The sequence below is a fragment of the Oreochromis niloticus genome, linkage group LG9, assembly GCF_001858045.2.
Source record: "Oreochromis niloticus isolate F11D_XX linkage group LG9, O_niloticus_UMD_NMBU, whole genome shotgun sequence".
Taxonomy (NCBI): Eukaryota; Metazoa; Chordata; class Actinopteri; order Cichliformes; family Cichlidae; genus Oreochromis; species Oreochromis niloticus.
In genome coordinates, this window is record NC_031974.2 from 30,613,496 (window position 1) to 30,633,654 (window position 20,159).

General features: G+C 38.9%; 1 protein-coding gene across 10 annotated transcripts in view; it reads left to right on the forward strand.

The window, feature by feature from the left end:
• The window catches only part of hecw1a (HECT, C2 and WW domain containing E3 ubiquitin protein ligase 1a), a 102,347-nt gene that overhangs the window by 27,620 nt on the left and 54,568 nt on the right, over nucleotides 1–20,159 (forward strand). For 9 of the 10 annotated variants that reach the window (XM_005460465.4, XM_005460461.4, XM_013264403.3 and 6 more), the window contains 3 exons: nucleotides 342–436; nucleotides 5,875–5,950; nucleotides 8,327–8,496. In XM_005460465.4, coding sequence (XP_005460522.1) covers nucleotides 342–436; nucleotides 5,875–5,950; nucleotides 8,327–8,496 — 341 coding nt within the window. Of the gene's footprint in view, nucleotides 1–341; nucleotides 437–5,874; nucleotides 5,951–6,121; nucleotides 6,256–8,326; nucleotides 8,497–20,159 lie in introns of those variants that run through there. The other variant, XM_025910371.1, reaches the window with a different exon arrangement.

Consider the following 20,159-nt stretch of genomic DNA (forward strand, 5'->3'; position numbering starts at 1 on the left):
TGGAGTTGGACACCCCTGCCTTAAAGGGAAGAGGTTGATTAGACTAGCAGCACGTGTGCTCTCCATCTCTTCTCCTGAAGCTGAGCCAAAATCTACAACTCTCTGCTGCAGGATGTTATAGTTATCTCCAATAAATGACCATGTACAACTGGAAATTGAATGTAATTGTGTGAATCATTCAAAAACACTTGTTAGATCATCTCTCTGATTGGAATTAAAGATGTTTTTAAATCCTTCTGCAGAAACCATCACTACCAGATTCCATTCATATATCTTGTATTGTATTTTATGCATTGTGTTTTTTTTCCCCATCATCATTAATCCCATTTTTTTCTCCACAGCTGAGACCCAGGTCTGCTTCAGGTACTACCATGGTGTCACTGGGGCACTGAGGGCAACCACACCCAGTGTAATCATCAAGAAGGGCTCAGCGCCTGTGAGTCTCTCAGCACTTTATCTCCTTATTGTGACCCATGCAGCTTTGTGGGGATTCTCACTCAGTGTCGCTCGCTGGGAATGACAGTTTGGTTTATTCATTAGTGCTTACTTCCTTCGGTTAGGTCAGTCAGGCATTCAAGTTTTAAGAGAAGAGACAAGCTGCTCTTAAAACAAGTTAGCTGCAATTGCACCTATGCTGAATGAACTTGATCCACCGAGTATACTTGCATCTGACATGTCAAAAAACGGACTGCTTTTACAGTTAAACCCCAAAAAGAGGTTAAACAGCACAGAGCTTATCCCTTGAACACTTAGCAAATACAGAAAGATGCTTATTGGCATAGACCTTAGCACAGTCCCCAGACTTTAGTGTCATGGGAAGGTCATGGTGATAGAAGGGTGTTATAGACAAGCAACACAATAATTATTAAAGACGGATTTTAGCCTTGCAGTGTCCACCAGTTGAGCTTTTTAGGGTTAAAGGCAAGGGCTAGGGTTGAACTCAAATCTACTCCTTTACATGAAGTTTTCACCTATCCAACTGGAAATTGTTTGACAGTGTGGCTAAAATGCACGTAGGAGACTTAATTTGAAAGCTTTCGTTGTCTAGTTCCTGAAGCCATGCTTATTTACCATGAAGCTAAAATAACAGCTAATGCTAACCAAGCCTCTTAAATGAGAGAGGGGAGACAGTGTCACTGTCGAGGGCTGGAAGCAAGCCGACAGTGACATTTTTTTTTTTACAGCTCATACTTTACAACTTGAAGGTTATAACAGTCGCATATAACAGTCTAAAGTAATTTCCCATTATGAACAAAATGTTTGAAATGATAGTGAAAAGAGAGTCCTTCAAACTATTTCAGTTTGTAACTTTTATTGAGCTTCATTTATTTGTTGATTGCTGTCCGTACATCCACTTTAGGATGCTCCAGAAATACTGTAGGCAAGAAAAAAATACTTGCAGTCCACAGCAGACCAATTGACCCAACCTTTGGCTAAAATGCATCTCTTAATGTTGCTAATTCTTACAAACTGCCTTTTTAGCAGAGGTACCTCACCTCGTATTTGATATCTGCTGTAAGAAAGGCACATCTGTTCAAACGTCTTCAAATCTGTGCACTAAGTGACTTTTCAAGGTGTAAATCTCATGCTGTCAAATAGTGCCTGACCACTGTATAAGCAGTAATTATATAGAAATGCAGTGTTTTTAACAGTCCTATTATTCATCAGTGTATCACACAGCATTGTCCTAAGGCCTGTATCAGTCATTTGCTGTCATCAAGAGGGTGCCCGACAGGGTGATTGGATTTCCATGTTTCCCTTCCCATTCTGCTGCTGTGGGACCCTGGAAATGCTGATGGCCCTAGAACCTGATCTGTACTTGCTTCCTGAGGACAAAGGAATAAAAATAACCACCACAGAAAAAAAGACAGGAAGGGAGGGAACAAGTAGAGAGAGCAGAAATCCTGTCCAGTTCAGGTAAGTCATTCAGGTATTTGGAGACAAGTGCTAATGCGGCTGGAGCCTCCCACATCACAAGAAGAAGGAGGAAAATAATTGGAGACAAGAAGAAAGGACATGGAGAGCCGGGGTAGCATTACAGAGTGAATCGTCTGAGCTTGTTTACTGTAGCCAGTCAGAAACTGTCAGATGCGGCAGAGAGAGAAGACATTGTGTTTGTTTGTGCACGTGTGTGATGGATGGCATGTGTCTCCAGCTGGGGCTACTGTCTCCCAGTCACCCTAGCAGGAGCAGTAGGAGGACAAGGCTAAGCTGGATAGCATGGGTAACTGTAAATATCTATTCCAACCCGTTCATGTGTTTCCTTTCCGTTCATCTCTTTGGTTTACTTGGAACAGCTTAATAGACGTGTCAGATTGATTATGATGCAGTAAATGTAGAGTCAGTTTATCATTGTCTAAGATATCTGGATGAATGTCTGATATGTTATGCACAAAACCTGGGCAGTGGTTAAAAAAAATGTATTACAGAAAGTAGGACGTTTGCTTTTGGTTATTTTTTTCTTTGTTGTAACAATGCTTCTTGGGAATAAATGTTATACCTAAATGGTAAATAGTGGTTTTCTACTTTTTCTGAGCACTCCAAGCTGTTTGCCTGTTTATTGCCACTTAAATAGTCCTGCGTTTGTAAGGAAACTCCATTCATGCGTTGAGCAGCAGAGTTGAGTATGTGGGTTATACCCATGAAAAATCTCCCAAATCTTGCGTTCCGGTGCCAAACAGCTCATTCAGCTATTGACTCTTGCTTGGTCAAATGCTTCAAATCAAATGCTTGTTCATTTGATTGGAAGACTGAGATTCGAAGAGACAAGAAATACTGGTACTTTCAGAGCATTTGTCATAAGAGAAAAATGCTGGTTGAAGAATGGGATAGTGGTGTGTAACCAAGCTAATGACAGCATGAGGAAGACATGGCAGGCTGTTGGAGCCATGTATGATTCTTCCTCATGCTGCTGAGGACCTTATTCATTAAATGCATTTTCCTTACAAGCCTGGCACTATTTAAGAGGAAATAAACAGGCTTTCCACTGGAATAAGATTTATTGCCAAGAAGCACTGTTACAACAAAGAAATTGACCAAACATAAATTTCTTTAGAAGTTTATTTAATGATGCTGTAATGCTTTGCTTTAGCATCGCATAGTTTTATTTAGCCTGACCTGAGACAGGTCATCAGCAAAAGCTCTCCTTGGACCACTGTCTTAGACAACTTTAGATTCCCCAGGTATAGCCTCGTACCTACTGCCATAGCTTCGACATGGTAGCAGAACAGGAAAGGAGACAACATGTGTGGCTCACTCTTTTCCATTCCTGAAAAGAACTTTTGATTCGATGTCCATGGAGTACTCTGTATGTCATCCCTTTGTAGACCTGGCTGATTTCTCACAGTTATAATGCTGATGTGTAGAGGGAACTTTCATCACATGGTACAGTTTTCCTGCGTGGTTGGTGGAGGACCCTGTCTTGCAAAAACTAGCAGAGTGGTCCCAGAACCAACAATCAGTCAGCTCTTTCTGTTAAAGAATATCTGAGTAAATGTCTTGCCTAGGACAGATAGTAGTGCTCTTTTGTTGATAGAACATGAGCTAAGTTTTCTTTGGCAGCTTAATGAGATTACTACCTTTCTATTCTTAATCAGAGACCTACTTATTATACTCGATTGATGAATAAACTACAAAACCAAATCACCCCCCCAAAAAAACAAACGAAAAAAACCCCAAACATGTCCAAATATGGTTAATTTTGTGTCAATAAAGAAAGCAAGAGTGATAATTTTGAAGCCTCAGAAACCTGTGGGTGACTATATAGTGGTTATGTCTATGTCCTCTGGAGTCCCAAACCCATAGAGATAGCTTTGTAACTCTTTCCATATTGATGCCAGTGACTTTGTTTCTTAGATGTTCTTGAGTTTCTTTAGGTCGCGACATGAAGTGTTGCTTTTTTCCTTTTGCCTCCACCCCCTACCCCCCCCACCACCACATCCAAATAACAATTCATGACTTTCTTTTAAGAGCAGAGTTCAGCTAATAGATAAAACACATTTACTTAAATGCTTCTCCATTGATGAAATGCACTGTCAGAGCAACTTCCTGGGTCATTTTCAATGAAGAGCAAAAAGCACCAGTCCCATAAAATGCAACCAACAGATCAGCATTAGATGATGGCGTTCCCCAACCACCCCCACCAGCCCTACTCTCAACGCTGAACTGACATAACCTACTTTACATTACCCTCCCTCTCCCTGTCTCTCTGCTCATCCACGCTAACTGATTTAGATCACTCAGCCTTTCTGTCTTCAAAGGCAGAAAGGCAGTGGGGTGTATTAAAATATCTTAATACCAGGGTGTATCTGACCTGCAATCAGATGGGGATGCACTTTGTAAATGTAAGCTGTCTCTTTCGGGGTTGCAATGGTTGGAGAGAGCGGTACTATTATTCCATAGAATCTGTCTCCTCTTACATCATTTAAGATTCTTGCAACACTTGAAGGATGCTCATGAATTATACATACTTTTCCTTTCTTTTATACTTTTAAAGCGTCTTAGTGTTTGGTCTTTCTCTGTTTTCTGAAGTGGGTGGTAAATGATATAAAGTGTGCTACAGATGGATGCATTTGTCATTTGGTTTATTGTGAGATTAGACCCACTGCAGAGACCCATGGTGGCACTTCTCTCCATAACTGTACTCAGCAAGGCAGATTAGCATCTCATTAAAATGAATTGGTCTAAACATCTGTCATTTCCTTTATCCCTTTATCTTGTTGTTTTCTCTGTTGGAATTCTTTCTGTTGTTTTGTTTCCAGTCAGTTGCATAAGCACTGAGAGTGATGCAGCATTTTGTGTATCGTTGTGGAAAATTCTGACAGCCTGACAAAAAAAGCTTTTATGCATCAGAAGTGTAACTGTAAATACAAAAATCATAAATCTGTGTAAGCCTATGTTTCAGTAGACCCCTTTAAGTGTCCAGTTTAAGCACAATGCTGCCTCCTAACTAATGCTTTAAACTTTGTCTTTCCTCCAAAGTGGCAGCACTACTAAATTCTTTTTCCTTTGAATCCATAAGCATCAAAAAATTATTTTGTTTCCACAGACTAACTATTTGATCAGTTTTTGTTTACTGCAACAAGACTAGGTCATATCGTACTATACTATACAATACTATACAATGAAGAATTATCTGTTTGCCCAAAGTTTTTTACCACCGAGGATGCCTCCTCAAACTACTGGTTATTTATTTGAAACTGTTATCTGTCTCAAAGTGTGATAAAGAAAAGAAAACACTGAACAAACTTGAGGGCATTTATATAGAGAAGTGAGAGGTGGCTCAAGACTTTTGCACTGATAAGGACTGAGGTTAGAACTACCATCTACAGCCACACACAGCTGCTCAGCTATTAACTCTTGTCATTTCTCAGCTGTTGTAGCATCAAGTGCTTGTGATATACAGATATTTTGTAAATTAATTCAATGTTTTCTTAACCACATGCTCTCAACGTAGTAAATCCTTCATTTCTATCCTCAACAAAACTAAACTTATTTAACATAAGCTTTTTAACTTTATAATTTAGTAGGAAACGCCTTGGATATCCTTACAATCCTTTTCCTATTGCTTTGGTATATAGGGAAAGTCAAACATGGGTGCTGTATGTTACAGCAGATGAACGATGGGAATCTTTACACTCCCCTCCATTTCCTTTTCTTTCCCTCCTGCTCATCCTGGTTTAAGAATCAATGCCAGGATTATGAGGACAGAGTATTGATCTGAGCACGCTGGAGGCCTCACTGAAAGTGGAGCTTTAGCAAACACTGTTGAAATGAAGCAGGCCTAAACGCGCATGCATCATTACGTTTCTCTTACCATGTTCTTTTTGTTTACGAACACCTATTAACTCTTCACATCTGTGTGTGCGCGTCCAGGTACTGAAGCCAGTGGTCAGTCCTGAAGTCAACCATGGATTGGGCAACAGAAGACTTATTAACTTTAACCTGTCAGGTAGGCTACTTTACTTTCAGCTACAGTACAGTGACTTGTGTGTAACTTTACAAATGTGTATATCAAAACCAGAATATATAGTAAAAATTTAAGTTCAGCTTCACAAATCTGACATCTGGGCTTCCTCTGCATTCCTGTGCCATTTAACAAAACAGAAGATAAACAGAACAGCTCATCATGAGAAAACAGTTTTACCAACTGCAGTTGCTGCTACACCCTGAATGTTTTGCTGGGAAAAGTCAGCCAGTACTCAGCTGTAGAGAGAGAACAGCATGGTTACACATCCCTGTGGCTCATCCTCTGGAGTGAGTATATGCAAAGTAATATCGATATAATCCAGGCAATTTGGAATAACTTTGTTATGTTAATCCGAAGCATTTTGTCATCCAAATTCATCACCAAGTTAACAGCTTTCTCAGCTAACGCCATTATGTTCTTGTGACAGTTCTGACAGTGGCTCATGCAGTACATTAGGAACAATGTTTTTATGGAGGCTCAGGGGTTCGTACCACTCTAAACCTTTAACTGTGCTTCATTCAGGCTCTCAGTCTCTATAAAACATACCAAAATATCAATTTTATAAAAAGATTGTTTGCGTGTGGGTGAAACTTAATCATACTTACTCATTCACAGGTTGTATTGAAGCACATTATAAAGACGCTGCGTTTGTGTTTTGCACACACTACTGTATATTTGCTGTCATGTATTTGTATGTAGTGAAGAAAGGGTTTTCAGCTCCGTCACAGTATTTCCAAGTGTCACACGATGTTGTGAATATGAAACATAACTACAGCCTGTTCCATATTTTCCATTATTCTCTGTAAACAAAAGTTGTACAGTTTCTAACAGTAAGTGACAGTCATTGTGCAGTATACAACGGATGCATTACTTCAGTCTTCAGCCCCTGGAGCCAGTACAGTATTTCAGTATTTTCCAGAAAGGGGATTCAAAGTACTTGCAATGATACATTAAATGATTAAAAGATGTCAATAAGACAGTCGTAGGAAGTCTGTCTGTGTAGCTGTTACAGTGGTCAGCACACTATATGACGTCTTTTAGCATCTCAGCACTAGTTTCTAGGATGAGTTGAACTAGAATTATTGGACACTGCATCAGCCTAATAAAAGCTGCATTTTCACTGCACTCGTTTGTCTTTGGGTCCTCAGTACTCCCACACTTGTTTTAGACCTGATGTTTCTAAACACTTATTGCCATCTCCAGGATTTCTGTAAGCCGAAGTTGGCTGAGAGCAGAAAGCTGTTTACTTGGTGTTCAGGATGAATCATTAAGCTAACACGAATGTTAGCCTGTTGTTATCAGAAAATGGTAAGATTAACTTCAAAATGTTCTTCCACATTATCTAGATTATATCTATATTCAAAAATACACATTTCTTAGCATATACTCACTTCAGAGGATGAGCCACAGCGATGTGTAGTCTCTGTGCTCTCCATCTGCAGCTGAGCACTTCCCCTCTGCCCCTGCAGAGGGGAAGTGCTCCAGGTTATGTAAATCATATATTACCTTCAAAGGCTACTGTGCAGTGTCTGTAACCGGAATGTCTGTTTTATTAGAAGGAAAAAAAATGGAATACAGAGAAAGCCCAGATATTCCAGTTTTCCACCACGGTTACATTTGTGAATCTGTGCAAACCCCCAGGTGGGCACGTGACCTTACTTTGACCTTACTTTGATGTGTTAATGGTCTCTAGACTTGTTGTAGTGATTTCTCTGCTGCCTATTTGATGTTATTTTAATTTGGGGTAACTCAGGTGTGTCAGCCCTCACTCCTTTCTGTGGTTATGTAATTCATGTTTTTTTCCCCCTTTGTAGTTTAAGACCGCACTGGGCAGCCTTCTGTCTTAGTTTTTCTGTCAAAAAATACCTTGATTTTTTCCAGAGTAAAACCTGTATTTGTGCTGGTTCTATAGAGGGGAAGTCTCCCAGCTGTCCATTTGTGCTGATTTTTAATTCTTAGAATATTTTTAAACAATGTGTTTTATGCTCTGTCATACATCGCGTGTAAGAGCACTGTTGGGATTTATCTAAAGAATAAATGTGAAAAAAATATAACACTGTGGACTGCTGTGATGTAATTGTGCTGAGGTGTAGATCAGTAAGGCTGAGGGTAGGCTAAAGCTGTGAGTGTTTCCAGGAGCACAGCAGGGATCAGAAACTGCAAATGATCTCTTTATTCAGAGTAGTTTGTATATCTTTGGTTTTGTCTGGTGAGAATCTTTCTAAACGTATTACCTCTAAAAATACTTAGTCTAAACAAACTGTAGCTTTAACTAAATGAACATCGGAATCATAGACTAATAGAAACCAGACACATGTGTCTTCCCGATTTCACAAAACCGTCTGTGTTAATCTTTAGACCTCCAGGCAGTGGGACTGAAAAAGGGGATGTTCTTCAATCCAGACCCATACCTGAAGCTGTCCATTCAGCCCGGAAAGCACAGCATCTTCCCGTCTCTGCCACACCACGGCCAGGAGAAACGTTCCAGAGTGGTCTGCAACACTGTCAACCCTAAGTGGAGCACAGAGGCAAGCTGTCTCAATTTCTCTCCTATGTGTTGCTTACATGCCGTCTTTAAACTCTTGAAGTGTTTAAATGACAGTATCAGTATCCATCGCTGTCCTTGGCCATGCCTGCAAAATACAGGCTTAAAGCTGGAAACCTAAAGTCAATCACATGTTTTTAGTAAGTTTGACTTAGTAACCAGGAGGAAATGTATGTGCATTCTTTAAACAGTACACTACTTCTATCATCTCTGTCTTTAAAAGCAGCATTAAAACAGCATATTTGTAGATAAGTTTTGTTGGGAGCATTTCAAAGATGGAAACCATGTCTCCATGTTTGATGTTATTCTCATCTAACGAATGCTGGCATAAAGGCATTGTTTCCTATTTAGACCAGATTGTGGTGGTTCATGCACAAGTACATGCTGTTTGTGTTCGTGATACAGACCAACTCTCCTCAGAGAATGTCTGGGTTAAATTTAAGCTTAGCCGCCAGTACACTGGATAACAACAACGTAGTGTTTTCTAGTGACATTCGGTGAAAGATAGAAATAGCTTTCATTAAAGTAATGTAACAATATATCATCATTGTTCATTTGTACTGCTATAGATTGGTGGTCTGATCAGGATATAGCCTGCCACTTGCTTTATGACAGCTGGGATAGGCTCCAGCCTTCTCGCTGTCTTAAAATGGATGCAGTTGAATGGATGGATGGCTGGATGGTAGCTTCCTTGTTTTACTGGATTTTTGTTAGTTTTAGTAAATAAAACTAGATACATTTTAGCTGAGCTGAAGCTACAACCGTAACACAACAGACTCTTCAGTAAATCCAGTTAGGATTTCCAAACTCTGTTTAACCAGAGCCGATCTCTTTCTTTCCAGCTCATGAAAGGAATAGACTTACCAATAGATTTACTGCAGCTACTATCAGTTGAAAAACTGTGACAGGATTCACTTGCAGATTCACTCTAACACACATCTGTCTTCAACTTTATCGTAGGGCTGTGTGATATGACGAAATATATCGGATGACATCTATCGTTTCATATTGTACACTATCATTTCTTTCGTGGTGTCGCAAAATACACCGTTTACAGCAATACATTTTCATCGTTTTGATGGCCACCACGTGGATGCAGGCACAGAGAATACCAGCATGGCCAGTGAAGATGAGGCAGAACCAGGCAGCTCTAAAGAGAAGGACCATTCAAAACAAATTGAGGACCTTATTCCTAAACACGGACCAGAAAACTGCACTACTGTACAAATTATGCAGGAAACCGGTCCCCACCACATACTCAAACATGACAAACCTCTAATACCACCTATGCAAGAGTCAAGTGAAAGAATATAGAGATAGTTTACGGATGTGAAGCAAAAAAGAGCTGTCAGGTGCTCAAAATAAACCTTAGACTTAAATGTTAGAACAGGCTTTTTCGCAACACACCGTGTAATAAATACTCACAAAGAAAACATATCTAAAAATATATACTTTCATGGATCGGTCAAAACACTCAACTCCAGGTACATGACGCTCAGCGGAAAACACTTCACACAAGTCAAGTTGCCAGAGATTCACAGAATTTACAAAAAAAAAGGGACTATTTTGTGAATTATATCGTTATTGGGCTGAGAAATGTTTTATATTGGGATATGAGATTTTGGTCATATCGCACAGCCCTATCATATCGGTGTATTTATATTCCCAGCAGGTGCCTGAGGTCTTGTGACCAGGGCTTGCAGGCCAGCACACTAGATTAAAAACAAAACGTGACAGAGCCTTTGTTTCTGTGGCTCCCAGACTCTGGAACTCTCTCCTGTTGAGTTTGAGATCTGCAGACTCTGTCAGTTCTTTTAAAAAACAGTTAAAAACTCATCTTTTTAAACTTTCCTTTGGTTGATGTTTTTTTTGTATGTTCTAGCTTCTGTGAAGCACTGTGATTTTATCTTGAAAGGTGTTACATAAATACAATTTTACTTACTTTTTTACTTTACTTATTTATTTAGTGAAAATTTACCATTAATGTAGTGATAATAGGAACTGTGAAGCTTACACATTCCTTCCAGTGACAAAATGTCAAAATGTTATACCGTTTCCACATGATGTTTTCAAATGTTATTTTTTGCTTTAAGTTGTTATTAATGGATTTATGAACAAGGCTAACCCCAGAGGAGTATTACAGCTACAGAGAAGCTGTTTGACCACAAGGAGACACAAAGTGCCTCAAGAACAGATACAAAGGCACCCAAATTAACTGCAAAAAAGGATTGTGCAATTGTAAAAACAGACAAACATACAAGGAAAATATGACCAGAAACCGCAGAAGGCAGTGAAGAAAAATGTATGCAGTTAAATGCAGAACGAATGCAAATAAGCAAAAAACAAAACAACAACAAAAAAAAAAAAAAAAAAAAAAACAGGAACTAGATGGAACTAAAAATAGATTTTAAATGAACACAAATAGATGCAAATGGGATGCTCAAAATGTCTGCAGAAAGACACAAAATCATCATTACTGGATGGCATATAACAGGAAAGACAATAAAATCATTTTAAAAAAACAGTGAAAAGAAACAGAAAACCAGTATGAGAAGAGTCAAATCTGTACAGAGGCAAAATGATTATGAAAAGGCTCAAAGGTTTTCACTAGATTTTAATGTTTGAATCACACTGACTCTGAATCTTTCCATGAATTTAGATAATCATTTCTTTTTTTGTGGGAGAAACTATTTCTGGTCCAAACATGTACTAAGTTTAGTCAATCTGCTATTTTCAGATAACTAAATGCTTCTGGTGTTATTTTCAGTGAAATTTGAAGAAATTTAGCCTAAAAATCTGTTAGTTTTGGTTGAATCATGATGGGTGGTGAATAATATTATAATGAGCAAGTTAATCAAGCAAATTCACTGTCTGGATGGTGTACCACAAAAAAGCCAGGAAAATAAATTCTATTAATCATTAATATTATTAATGACTTGTGGCTATGTGGTGCAGTGGTTAACACATCCACCTTATACATAGAAGATCCTAAGTAAGGAGACAATCCCAGTGTCATTGGGTCAAGTGAGGCTAATGTACTTCTAGTGTCAGTCTCAAGGTTAGCATCAGGAAGGGCGTCTGGTCTAGAATCTGCACCAAATCAAAGATGTGGATACATCCAATGCGATGACCTCTTAAAGAAGCAGTTGAAAGTACCAATGTTAATAATAAATATTTTAGTTCTCTGAAAATCATCCAAAAGGCCCAAAAACAAAAACATGGTGAAGTCCAGCACCTGAATTAGCAAAGGTGAAGCATGGACAATACCAGCTGGCTCCAACTGTCATATGATACTGTTTGGCATGCAGAAGGTGAAACCCAATACAGGACTCTCAAGACGAGAGTTTAACTCTGACTACACAGAAACCAGGAACTGACTGAGTGACTAATACGTTGGAAACAGCTACAGTTATACAGCTCACATGGGGCGCACAGCAAGCAGGACGACACAACAAAACAAAAACAGAAGCAAACTGAGGGTTTAAATAAAAATTAAGCCAGAGTGGAGACAACTGGGGAACACAGCTGAATAGAATCAAAATTCTCTTAATTCTCTTAATTCCCCAAATTCTCTTATTATATAATTTCTCTTATTATTGAAACAACAGAAGTATTTACAAAGGAAAATGTCCTGCTGCGCCCCATATAGCACCAGTAAGTATAGTTATGGTGAAAATCTGTAATCCATAAAAATCGTGTTTGCTTTGTGAAAAGCAAAAGCACCTAATTATTGTGGACTTGCTGGAAATTACTCTACAATCTGTTGTTGACAAAGCAAATGAGTGGCATAGTAGGAAAACAGAACACAAAATATGTAACAAAAAACAAAATATGATGTTAAAAGAGTCTGCTACATTTAATTTCCCCACTTGTGCAAAATATATTATGTTTTCCACTGCAAGAGAAAAAGGATCGTGTGTAGGACACATTCCAATAACCACCCAGACATTTACCAGACAGCCCATCCTAGTGCGCATCATCCTCCCAGTTTAGTGTCTTGTATCACAATTTCACAGAAAGTGATTTGCATCCACACCAAAATCACTAATGGTAGCTCATTAGTACTCTTGCAGACAGACAAATGGCAATATATCTTCATTTTGACTCTCACCTGAAGAAAGAAGTTGAACTAGTGTGAAGTGACTTGATACCAATTAAACCACTGAGCTGAAGTAGGGAGTACTTTGCTTGACTCACTCTTAAATAAATCAACAAATGATCCAGTTTCCAAACATTTTCTATTGATCATTTTATTGCATGAGCACAAGCAAGCTACTTTAAGGTACTCTAGGAAAGGCAAGGCAAGTGACATGCACCCATTCTCCGTGTCGCCAGACCGGTAACCAGGTGAATATATTTCCTACTCATTCCTCAAAAACACCTCAAACGTGGCATGCGTGCCAACTGTAATCACTGGAATAGACATGCAACACCATACACACACACACACACACTACCTTATCATCATAAAGTCTATATGGCTCCTACACTATGCATGAAGCCTTTTCTACACTGGTATTACATATACAGAGAATCTTTTAAACACAGTAAGAAGGATCTTTTGCATGGTAGAGTGAATCTTGCCCAACACAGTTAAGACAAAGATGAAGCCTCAATTTGAAGGCATTTGTCCCTCAGCTCAGTTTTAGCGTTAAAGCTGTGTTTTTTATTTTTAGATTTATTCCTTTGTTTTTGTAGCCAGACATCACAAGCAGGGAGTAGCTCTAACAGAGGAAGTGATTAAATGCCCTTAAGCATACCCTGCTTTACTATGTGCATTTAAAAAAAGCTTTACAAAATGAGCATCATGCTGTGTTGAAGTGGAGGATGTAAATTCATCAGGAATGGTGTTTACTGAGGTCTTAAATCAGAGAGCAGGATTGGCTTCATTTTTAAGCAATGCATCAAAGTATTGATATATCATGGATTGCTCCCTTTTCATTGGAGTCAGGTGTCAACATGGCTGTCATATTGTTCAGGGAGCCAAACCTTCTGAAATATATGTCTATTGAGACAAAGGTCTGCACACAAATACATGTAATCCTGACCACTAGGGGGACGTAAGGAAGATGGCAGCATAAGCTTGCAGCTCCCGGTCAAAACTCGAAAGAAAACCAGGATTCGAATATTTCCACCGCTAAACCGTGTAATAAATGCCATGAAAGGTGGAAGAAGGTCAAAAAGACAAGGCAACATTAAGGATTTTGTGAAACAAGTGGAGCTGGCAAGAGGAGGCAACGCAGACATGTCCGAGAACAGCGTGCAAGGTGAGCAGATGGAAGGAGATGTAGCTAGCCACCCCCGCGTAGGCTTTCAGGACATTATTAAGGAAATTCACTCACTTAAAGCCGAGTTTAAAACTGAGTTTGCCACGTTTAAGAAAGACATTAAACAAGAAATGAAGGACGAATTCGACAGCTTCAAGAAAGACATTAATATAAAACTGGCAGAAACGGCGAATGAGCTAGCTAGCCATGAGACCAGACTTGAAGAAGCTGAGAAAAGACTGGAAGAGATGGAAAGGTGGAATTTGGCCGCAAAAGACGCTCTAATCCAGTCGCTCCAGCAACAACGGAATATTCCGATGAAACTGGCTGACTTGGAAGGCCGTAGCCGACAGAACAACATTCGCATTTTTGGCCTAAAAGAGGGTTCTGAAGGAAACTCTGTGCTGCAGTTTGTGGAAGACTTGTTGTTGAGAGCTGAGCTTTCGCTCCCGCCGGATTCTGCTCTAAATATTCAGCGGGCGCACAGAGCTCTGGTGCCAAAACCCGGACCAGAAAAACCTCCGCGATCGGTGGTGGTTAATTTTCTTCAGTTCTCAACCAAGGTGCTGAAGGCAGCATGGAAGAAAAAAGTTGTACATCAGGATAAGCAGCTTTTCTTTGATCATGACTACGCTACCGACGTGATTCAAAAGAAGAAGGAATTGACTATGTGCACGAGAAAATGCTAACTTCCTCGTTTGAGGCCGGATGTGGGGTTGTACATTTCCGGTAGCTTTACTTTGCGGTAAATCGCTACTGCGAAGATATACTCCAAAATCATGTCCAAAACTCGAAAACGGAAAGATTGCGTTAAGTTCCAAAGAGCAGAAGGTGGGAACACTCACCACTGTTGTGTCACAAATCTAATGATAGATGATCTAATGATAGATTTTGACGTTTAACCACTTAAGCCCCACGCCCCCGATACTGGGGCCAAAAAGGAGGAGATCACGTTTAATCGGTTATAACGATTATATATAAGTCCAGACATGTGTGGTATCCACAGAAACCTCAGAATCTCAGCTAAAATGTCACATAAACCATTTCTACAACCACCAAACACACCGAAAATAAGCCGCGATTAAACGAGCAGTTACGTAAATGCGCAGAAGTCCGCTAAACAAACAAAACCGAACCAGAAATTCTTCAGACTTCATGTAACCGGTTAAAGATAGGCTGGTTAGCTCCCAGAGCTATCACTGACTCCACACACCAAGTTTCACCACGATCAGACCAAAATTCACTGAATTAGCCGCAAAAGAAGACCACAAAAACACACAGCGGCGCAAATGCCCTAAGACAGAAATTGGCTTACCGTCCCGATTTCCTCCATTATTTTCGCCGGTAGCCGGTAACCACGTGATTGACGTTTAAAGAGTTTAGATCGATCGGTTGTTTGCATCACTCAACACAAGCAGAACTGCATCACTGCAGCATAAGACACATCGTCCACATTCAGAAGCACATCTGTATAGTGACTGGTCTTATTCTTTAAACAGGCAAATGTTCAGCATTCAAACAACAGATGTTATGTCCACACCTACACAGCATGTTAACAAACCGTGAAAAAAGCCACACAAAAAATGAACGATTGCTGGTGAGGGTTTCTATACATTAGTATGTATGAAGGGTATATTGTGACTTACCTTCAAAATTACAGTGGTCCCTCATTATAACGTGGTTCACCTTTCACCTCGCTGTTTTGCGGATTTTTTAGTGCAAGTTTTCATGCTTATTTTTACGTCACATTGTGTCCTGCGTCCTGATCGCTGCAGACGATCTCCTCCGTGACGTCTCTCCTGTACAGTACAGAATCGCTGCATCGATTGCTAGCAGTGTGACTCTGAAGTGCAGTACTGGATGTCCACGATGTCCACGCATCAAAAAATAAGATAGGTGAAATCAAGTAGCCAATCGCTGGTTATTTTTAGAACATAACACCCGCAATAAATGAGGGACAGCTGAGAAATATAACATTTGAATCCCTTTTCTCTTTTGCTCTGAGGCGTGGGGGAAAAATATCGACAAGTCCATGAACATCATTTACAGATATATTGCGTAAATGCCCAAGACATCTATAGAAATGTAAATCGCTGCTTGATTCATTCATTTGCTTAACTTGTTTTGGACCGTAAACAAGGCGCGAATAGGACACCGGAAACAAAGCTCCACACAGGAGTTTTTGCACCGGAAGTAGCATATGCTAACGTGCACATAGTCAATACGCTGGAATTAAGAAAGCCTTAAAAGAGAGAGGAATTCGCTTCCAGACGCCTCTGACCAGAATCAGGATCCACTGGGAGAGCGGCGTCAGGACATACGACAGCGGCCGGGCGGCGGCGGAGGAGCTAAGGAGGAGAGGAATACAGGTGGAGGTGCCGCAGCGGAGCGGGGAAAGCGTGATGCTGGAGGAGCGACTGCAAAAAGCATTAGGATGGCAGCGATCTAACACCGAGAACTTATAAGTGAGGATACAAACATTTGAATCCGGTGGAAATTTTCTTGTTATCTTGTTCCAAGTTCTTAGAGTTAGTGTGGGATGCTATGATAGTGATAAGCCAAAAATAAAACAAAACTTAACAGTGAAAAGATGAGGAATATAACGCTGGTGTCAATGAATGTCAATGGGATGAATAACCCAATTAAAAGAAGTAAAGTGATACTTAAAATGAGAAAGCTTAATGCCAATGTAATATATCTACAGGAAACACATCTGTCACAGGAAGAGCATGATAAATTAAAGAAATTTGGGTACAGAAATTCTTACTATAGGGGGGCCAAGATGGCAGCGCTGTGAACGGTCTGTTACAGAACTCGCTCTGTCTTAAAATTCCTTTAAAAGCAGCAAAGCGAACTTTAAGGTGCACACTTCTAGCTGTATGTGATGGCAAAAAACCTGGGCTCAAATAAGAGAGCTCTTATCACTCCTACTTCCTCCCCGTCAAAACCTTCTGGTAAGAAAAGAGTGATGGAAACTGACACGGCAGAAAGCATTATTACGACGCTCAAGATGGCTATCGAAGAGCAAGGAGCTAACATCGAGAAAAGTATTAGCGACCTGAAGGTTACTATTAACTTTATCTCAGAAGATCTCAGGGAGCTAAAAGGAAAAGTGTCTCGTACTGAAGTAAGGGTGGATAAAGCAGAAGAGAAAATTCAAACACTGGAAAACAAAGTGCTGGAGTTGTCTCGGTATAAACGAAGATGGAACCTGCGACTTCACGGGCTACCTGAAGAAGGTGAAAACGTACATAGTAAGGTTATTGAAATCTGCCAAAACATGGATCCTGACCACCGTGATAAGTTCCCGGAGGTACTTGATTCAGTCCACAGGATCGGTCAACGATGTGAGTCCTCTTCTGCGCCACTGCATCGCGCCATAATCCTGCAATTTACCATGAGACACTTTCGAGACATCATCTGGAAGGCGGCGAAGCGATCTGACTACCTGAAGACAAGGAAGCTCCATTTCAAAGAAAATCTCTCTCCCGAGGACCGAGAGATGCAACCAGCTATGGCCACAGGTGGAGAAAGCACGTAAAATTGCCTACTTCGTGGGAGCCCGTGCTTTCGTGAACAGAAAAGAAATTCACTGAAATCTCTTCCAGTCCTGTTGTGGATATACCTCAAGGTCTCGTTTCCCTACTGTTCTGAAGACTTATAGTATGCTGTTGCTGCTAAAATGTTTTGTGAAGCATTTTTTTTTAGACAGAGTAGTTCTGCTCTCTCTGAAGCTTACACACTCTTCTCAGGGTAAAAAGTTAATTTACTTTTCAAAATTTCATCTTTATCTTTTATTTCTTTTAATGCTCGAGGACTAAGAGACAATACCAAAAGGAAAGCTCTGTTTTTATATGCTAAAAGTTTGAATACTGACTTTTGTTTCTTACAAGAATCCCATTCTGAACCTAAGGACGCTAACTTCTGGAAATCCCAATGGGGCGAAGATTTATGGATGTCTCATGGCACAAACCATTCAGCGGGAACTCTGATTTTAAAGCATAAATTTAATGGAAAAATTATATCTTCAGAAACCGATCCAAAAGGACATTTTATTTTGCTGGTTGTTTTTTTTAATGATCAGACCCTCTTACTGAGTAACATTTACGGCTATAATAACAAACAGGAGAATATTGACCTAATACTTGTTGTGAATGAAAAAATTGAGTCTTTAATAAGTAAATTTGCTAATCTTAAGATTTTATTAGGAGGAGACTGGAACTATTCACTCAATAACATGATAGATAGATGGCCAAGTAAAAGTCAGGAAAGTAGTAATTATATGTTGGATTTTATGAATGAAAGAGACCTAATCAATATCTGGAGACTCAAAAATCCAACAATTAAGGAATTTTCGTGGAAAAATAGATCTGGCTCATCACAGTCTCGTATTGATTATTGGCTAATTTCTGATCCTTTATCCGAATATGTTTCTACATCAAAAATGTTGCCAACACCCTTGACAGATCATAAAACTATTTTTTTGGAGATATGTTTGTTTGCCAGTAAACCGTCTAAAAGAGTGAATTCATATTGGAAATTAAATAATTCTCTTCTACTAAATGTAAAGGAAATTAAAACAAAAATAGATGAGTATTGGAACAAGGCATGTGTTGAAAATGCTTTTTGTAAAAATTGGGAGCTTATGAAATTTGAATTGAGGTCCCTTTTAATGAAAAGGGGAGCTGAAATAGTTAAAAATAGAAAAAAAGAAGAGTCAGAAATAATTTCTGAAATTATCACTTTGTCTAGATCACCTGATAATTTATCTGAAGATAGACTAAACAGACTTCAAATTTTACAATTAAAATTAGATAATATATATATATTTACAAGGGAAAAGGTGCCTTTGTGCAGTCAAGAAGGAAATTGCTTGAAGAGGGAGAACAAAACTCTAGCTATTTTTTCAAATTAGAAAAACATCATAATGCTCTTGCCAGCATGACTAAACTTTGTTCAGGTGGGGTCATCACACAAGACCCTCAAGTGATTTCCAAGACTTGTGAACTTTTCTATAAAAATTTATATAAATCTAATTTTTCTACAGAAGCCATGGAAAAATTCTATAATTCCTTAGGTAATATTAAGACAATTAGTGACAATAATAAAACTATGTGTGATGCCCCCATCACAATACTAGACATTGAAGGTGCTATTAATAAAATGAAACTTAATAAAAGTCCAGGGAATGACGGTTTGACATCTGAATTTTACAAATTATTTTCAAAGGACTTATCACGCTTTTTACATAAAGTATATATTGAAAGCATTGATAATGAAAAGTTCCCTCCTTCTTTGACTCAGGGGCTAATTACTTTGATTCCGAAACCTCAAAAAGACACCCTTTTGATAGAAAATTGGAGACCTATTTCACTGCTGAATAACGATTATAAAATAATTGCATGTGTTTGGCTAAAAAGTTAAAATGTGCACTTAATGATATCATTGATGAAACACAGTCTGGTTTTATGACTGGCAGACACATAACTAACAACATAAGACTGGTAATTGATATTTTGGATCATTCAGATCTAATCACAGATAATAGTTTCATTCTTTTTTTGGATTTTTATAAAGCTTTCGACTCCATTGAACATGAATTCATGTTCAGAGCTCTTGATATTTTTGGTTTTGGAAATATGTTTAAAAAATCAATTCAAACTTTATATGCAGATGCAAATAGCTCAATCAAACTCCCATTTGGTACAACAAAAAGATTTGATATCAACCGTGGGATCCAGCAAGGTTGTCCAATTTCTGCATATCTTTTCCTTCTTCCTATGCAGTTACTCTCTATTCATTTTAAAAACAGCAGTGTAGTGGGTCTCTCTGTTGCTGGCAGAACATTATCTATTACTCAACTAGCGGATGACACAACACTTTTTTTAAAGGATAAATATCAAGTTGATGAAGCTCTCAAAGTTGTCAATAATTTCTCAATAGCCTCTGGTCTTAAACTCAACATTCCAAAATGTGAACTTCTCCCTGTTAAATTCTGCACAGATACTATTATATCAGGTGTTCCTGTTAAAGATAAGGTTAAATATCTTGGTATTATCATTCAAAAAGACCAAGATGCCAGATTATCTGAAAATTTTGACCCTCTTATAACTGCAATACAACATAGATTTAATCTTTGGCTTCAAAGAGATTTATCCATTACTGGGAGATCCTTGGTAGCCAAAGTTGAAGGCCTCTCCAGACTTATTTATGCAGCTATGGCACTTGATGTTTTGAAAGAATTATGCACAAAAATTGATAAAATATTATTTAACTTTATTTGGAAAAAGAGAATACATTATATTAAAAAAAAATGTAATGATAAACAAGTTGTGTTCTGGTGGCCTAAATTCTTTAGATTTCACTTCCTTAAATGCGT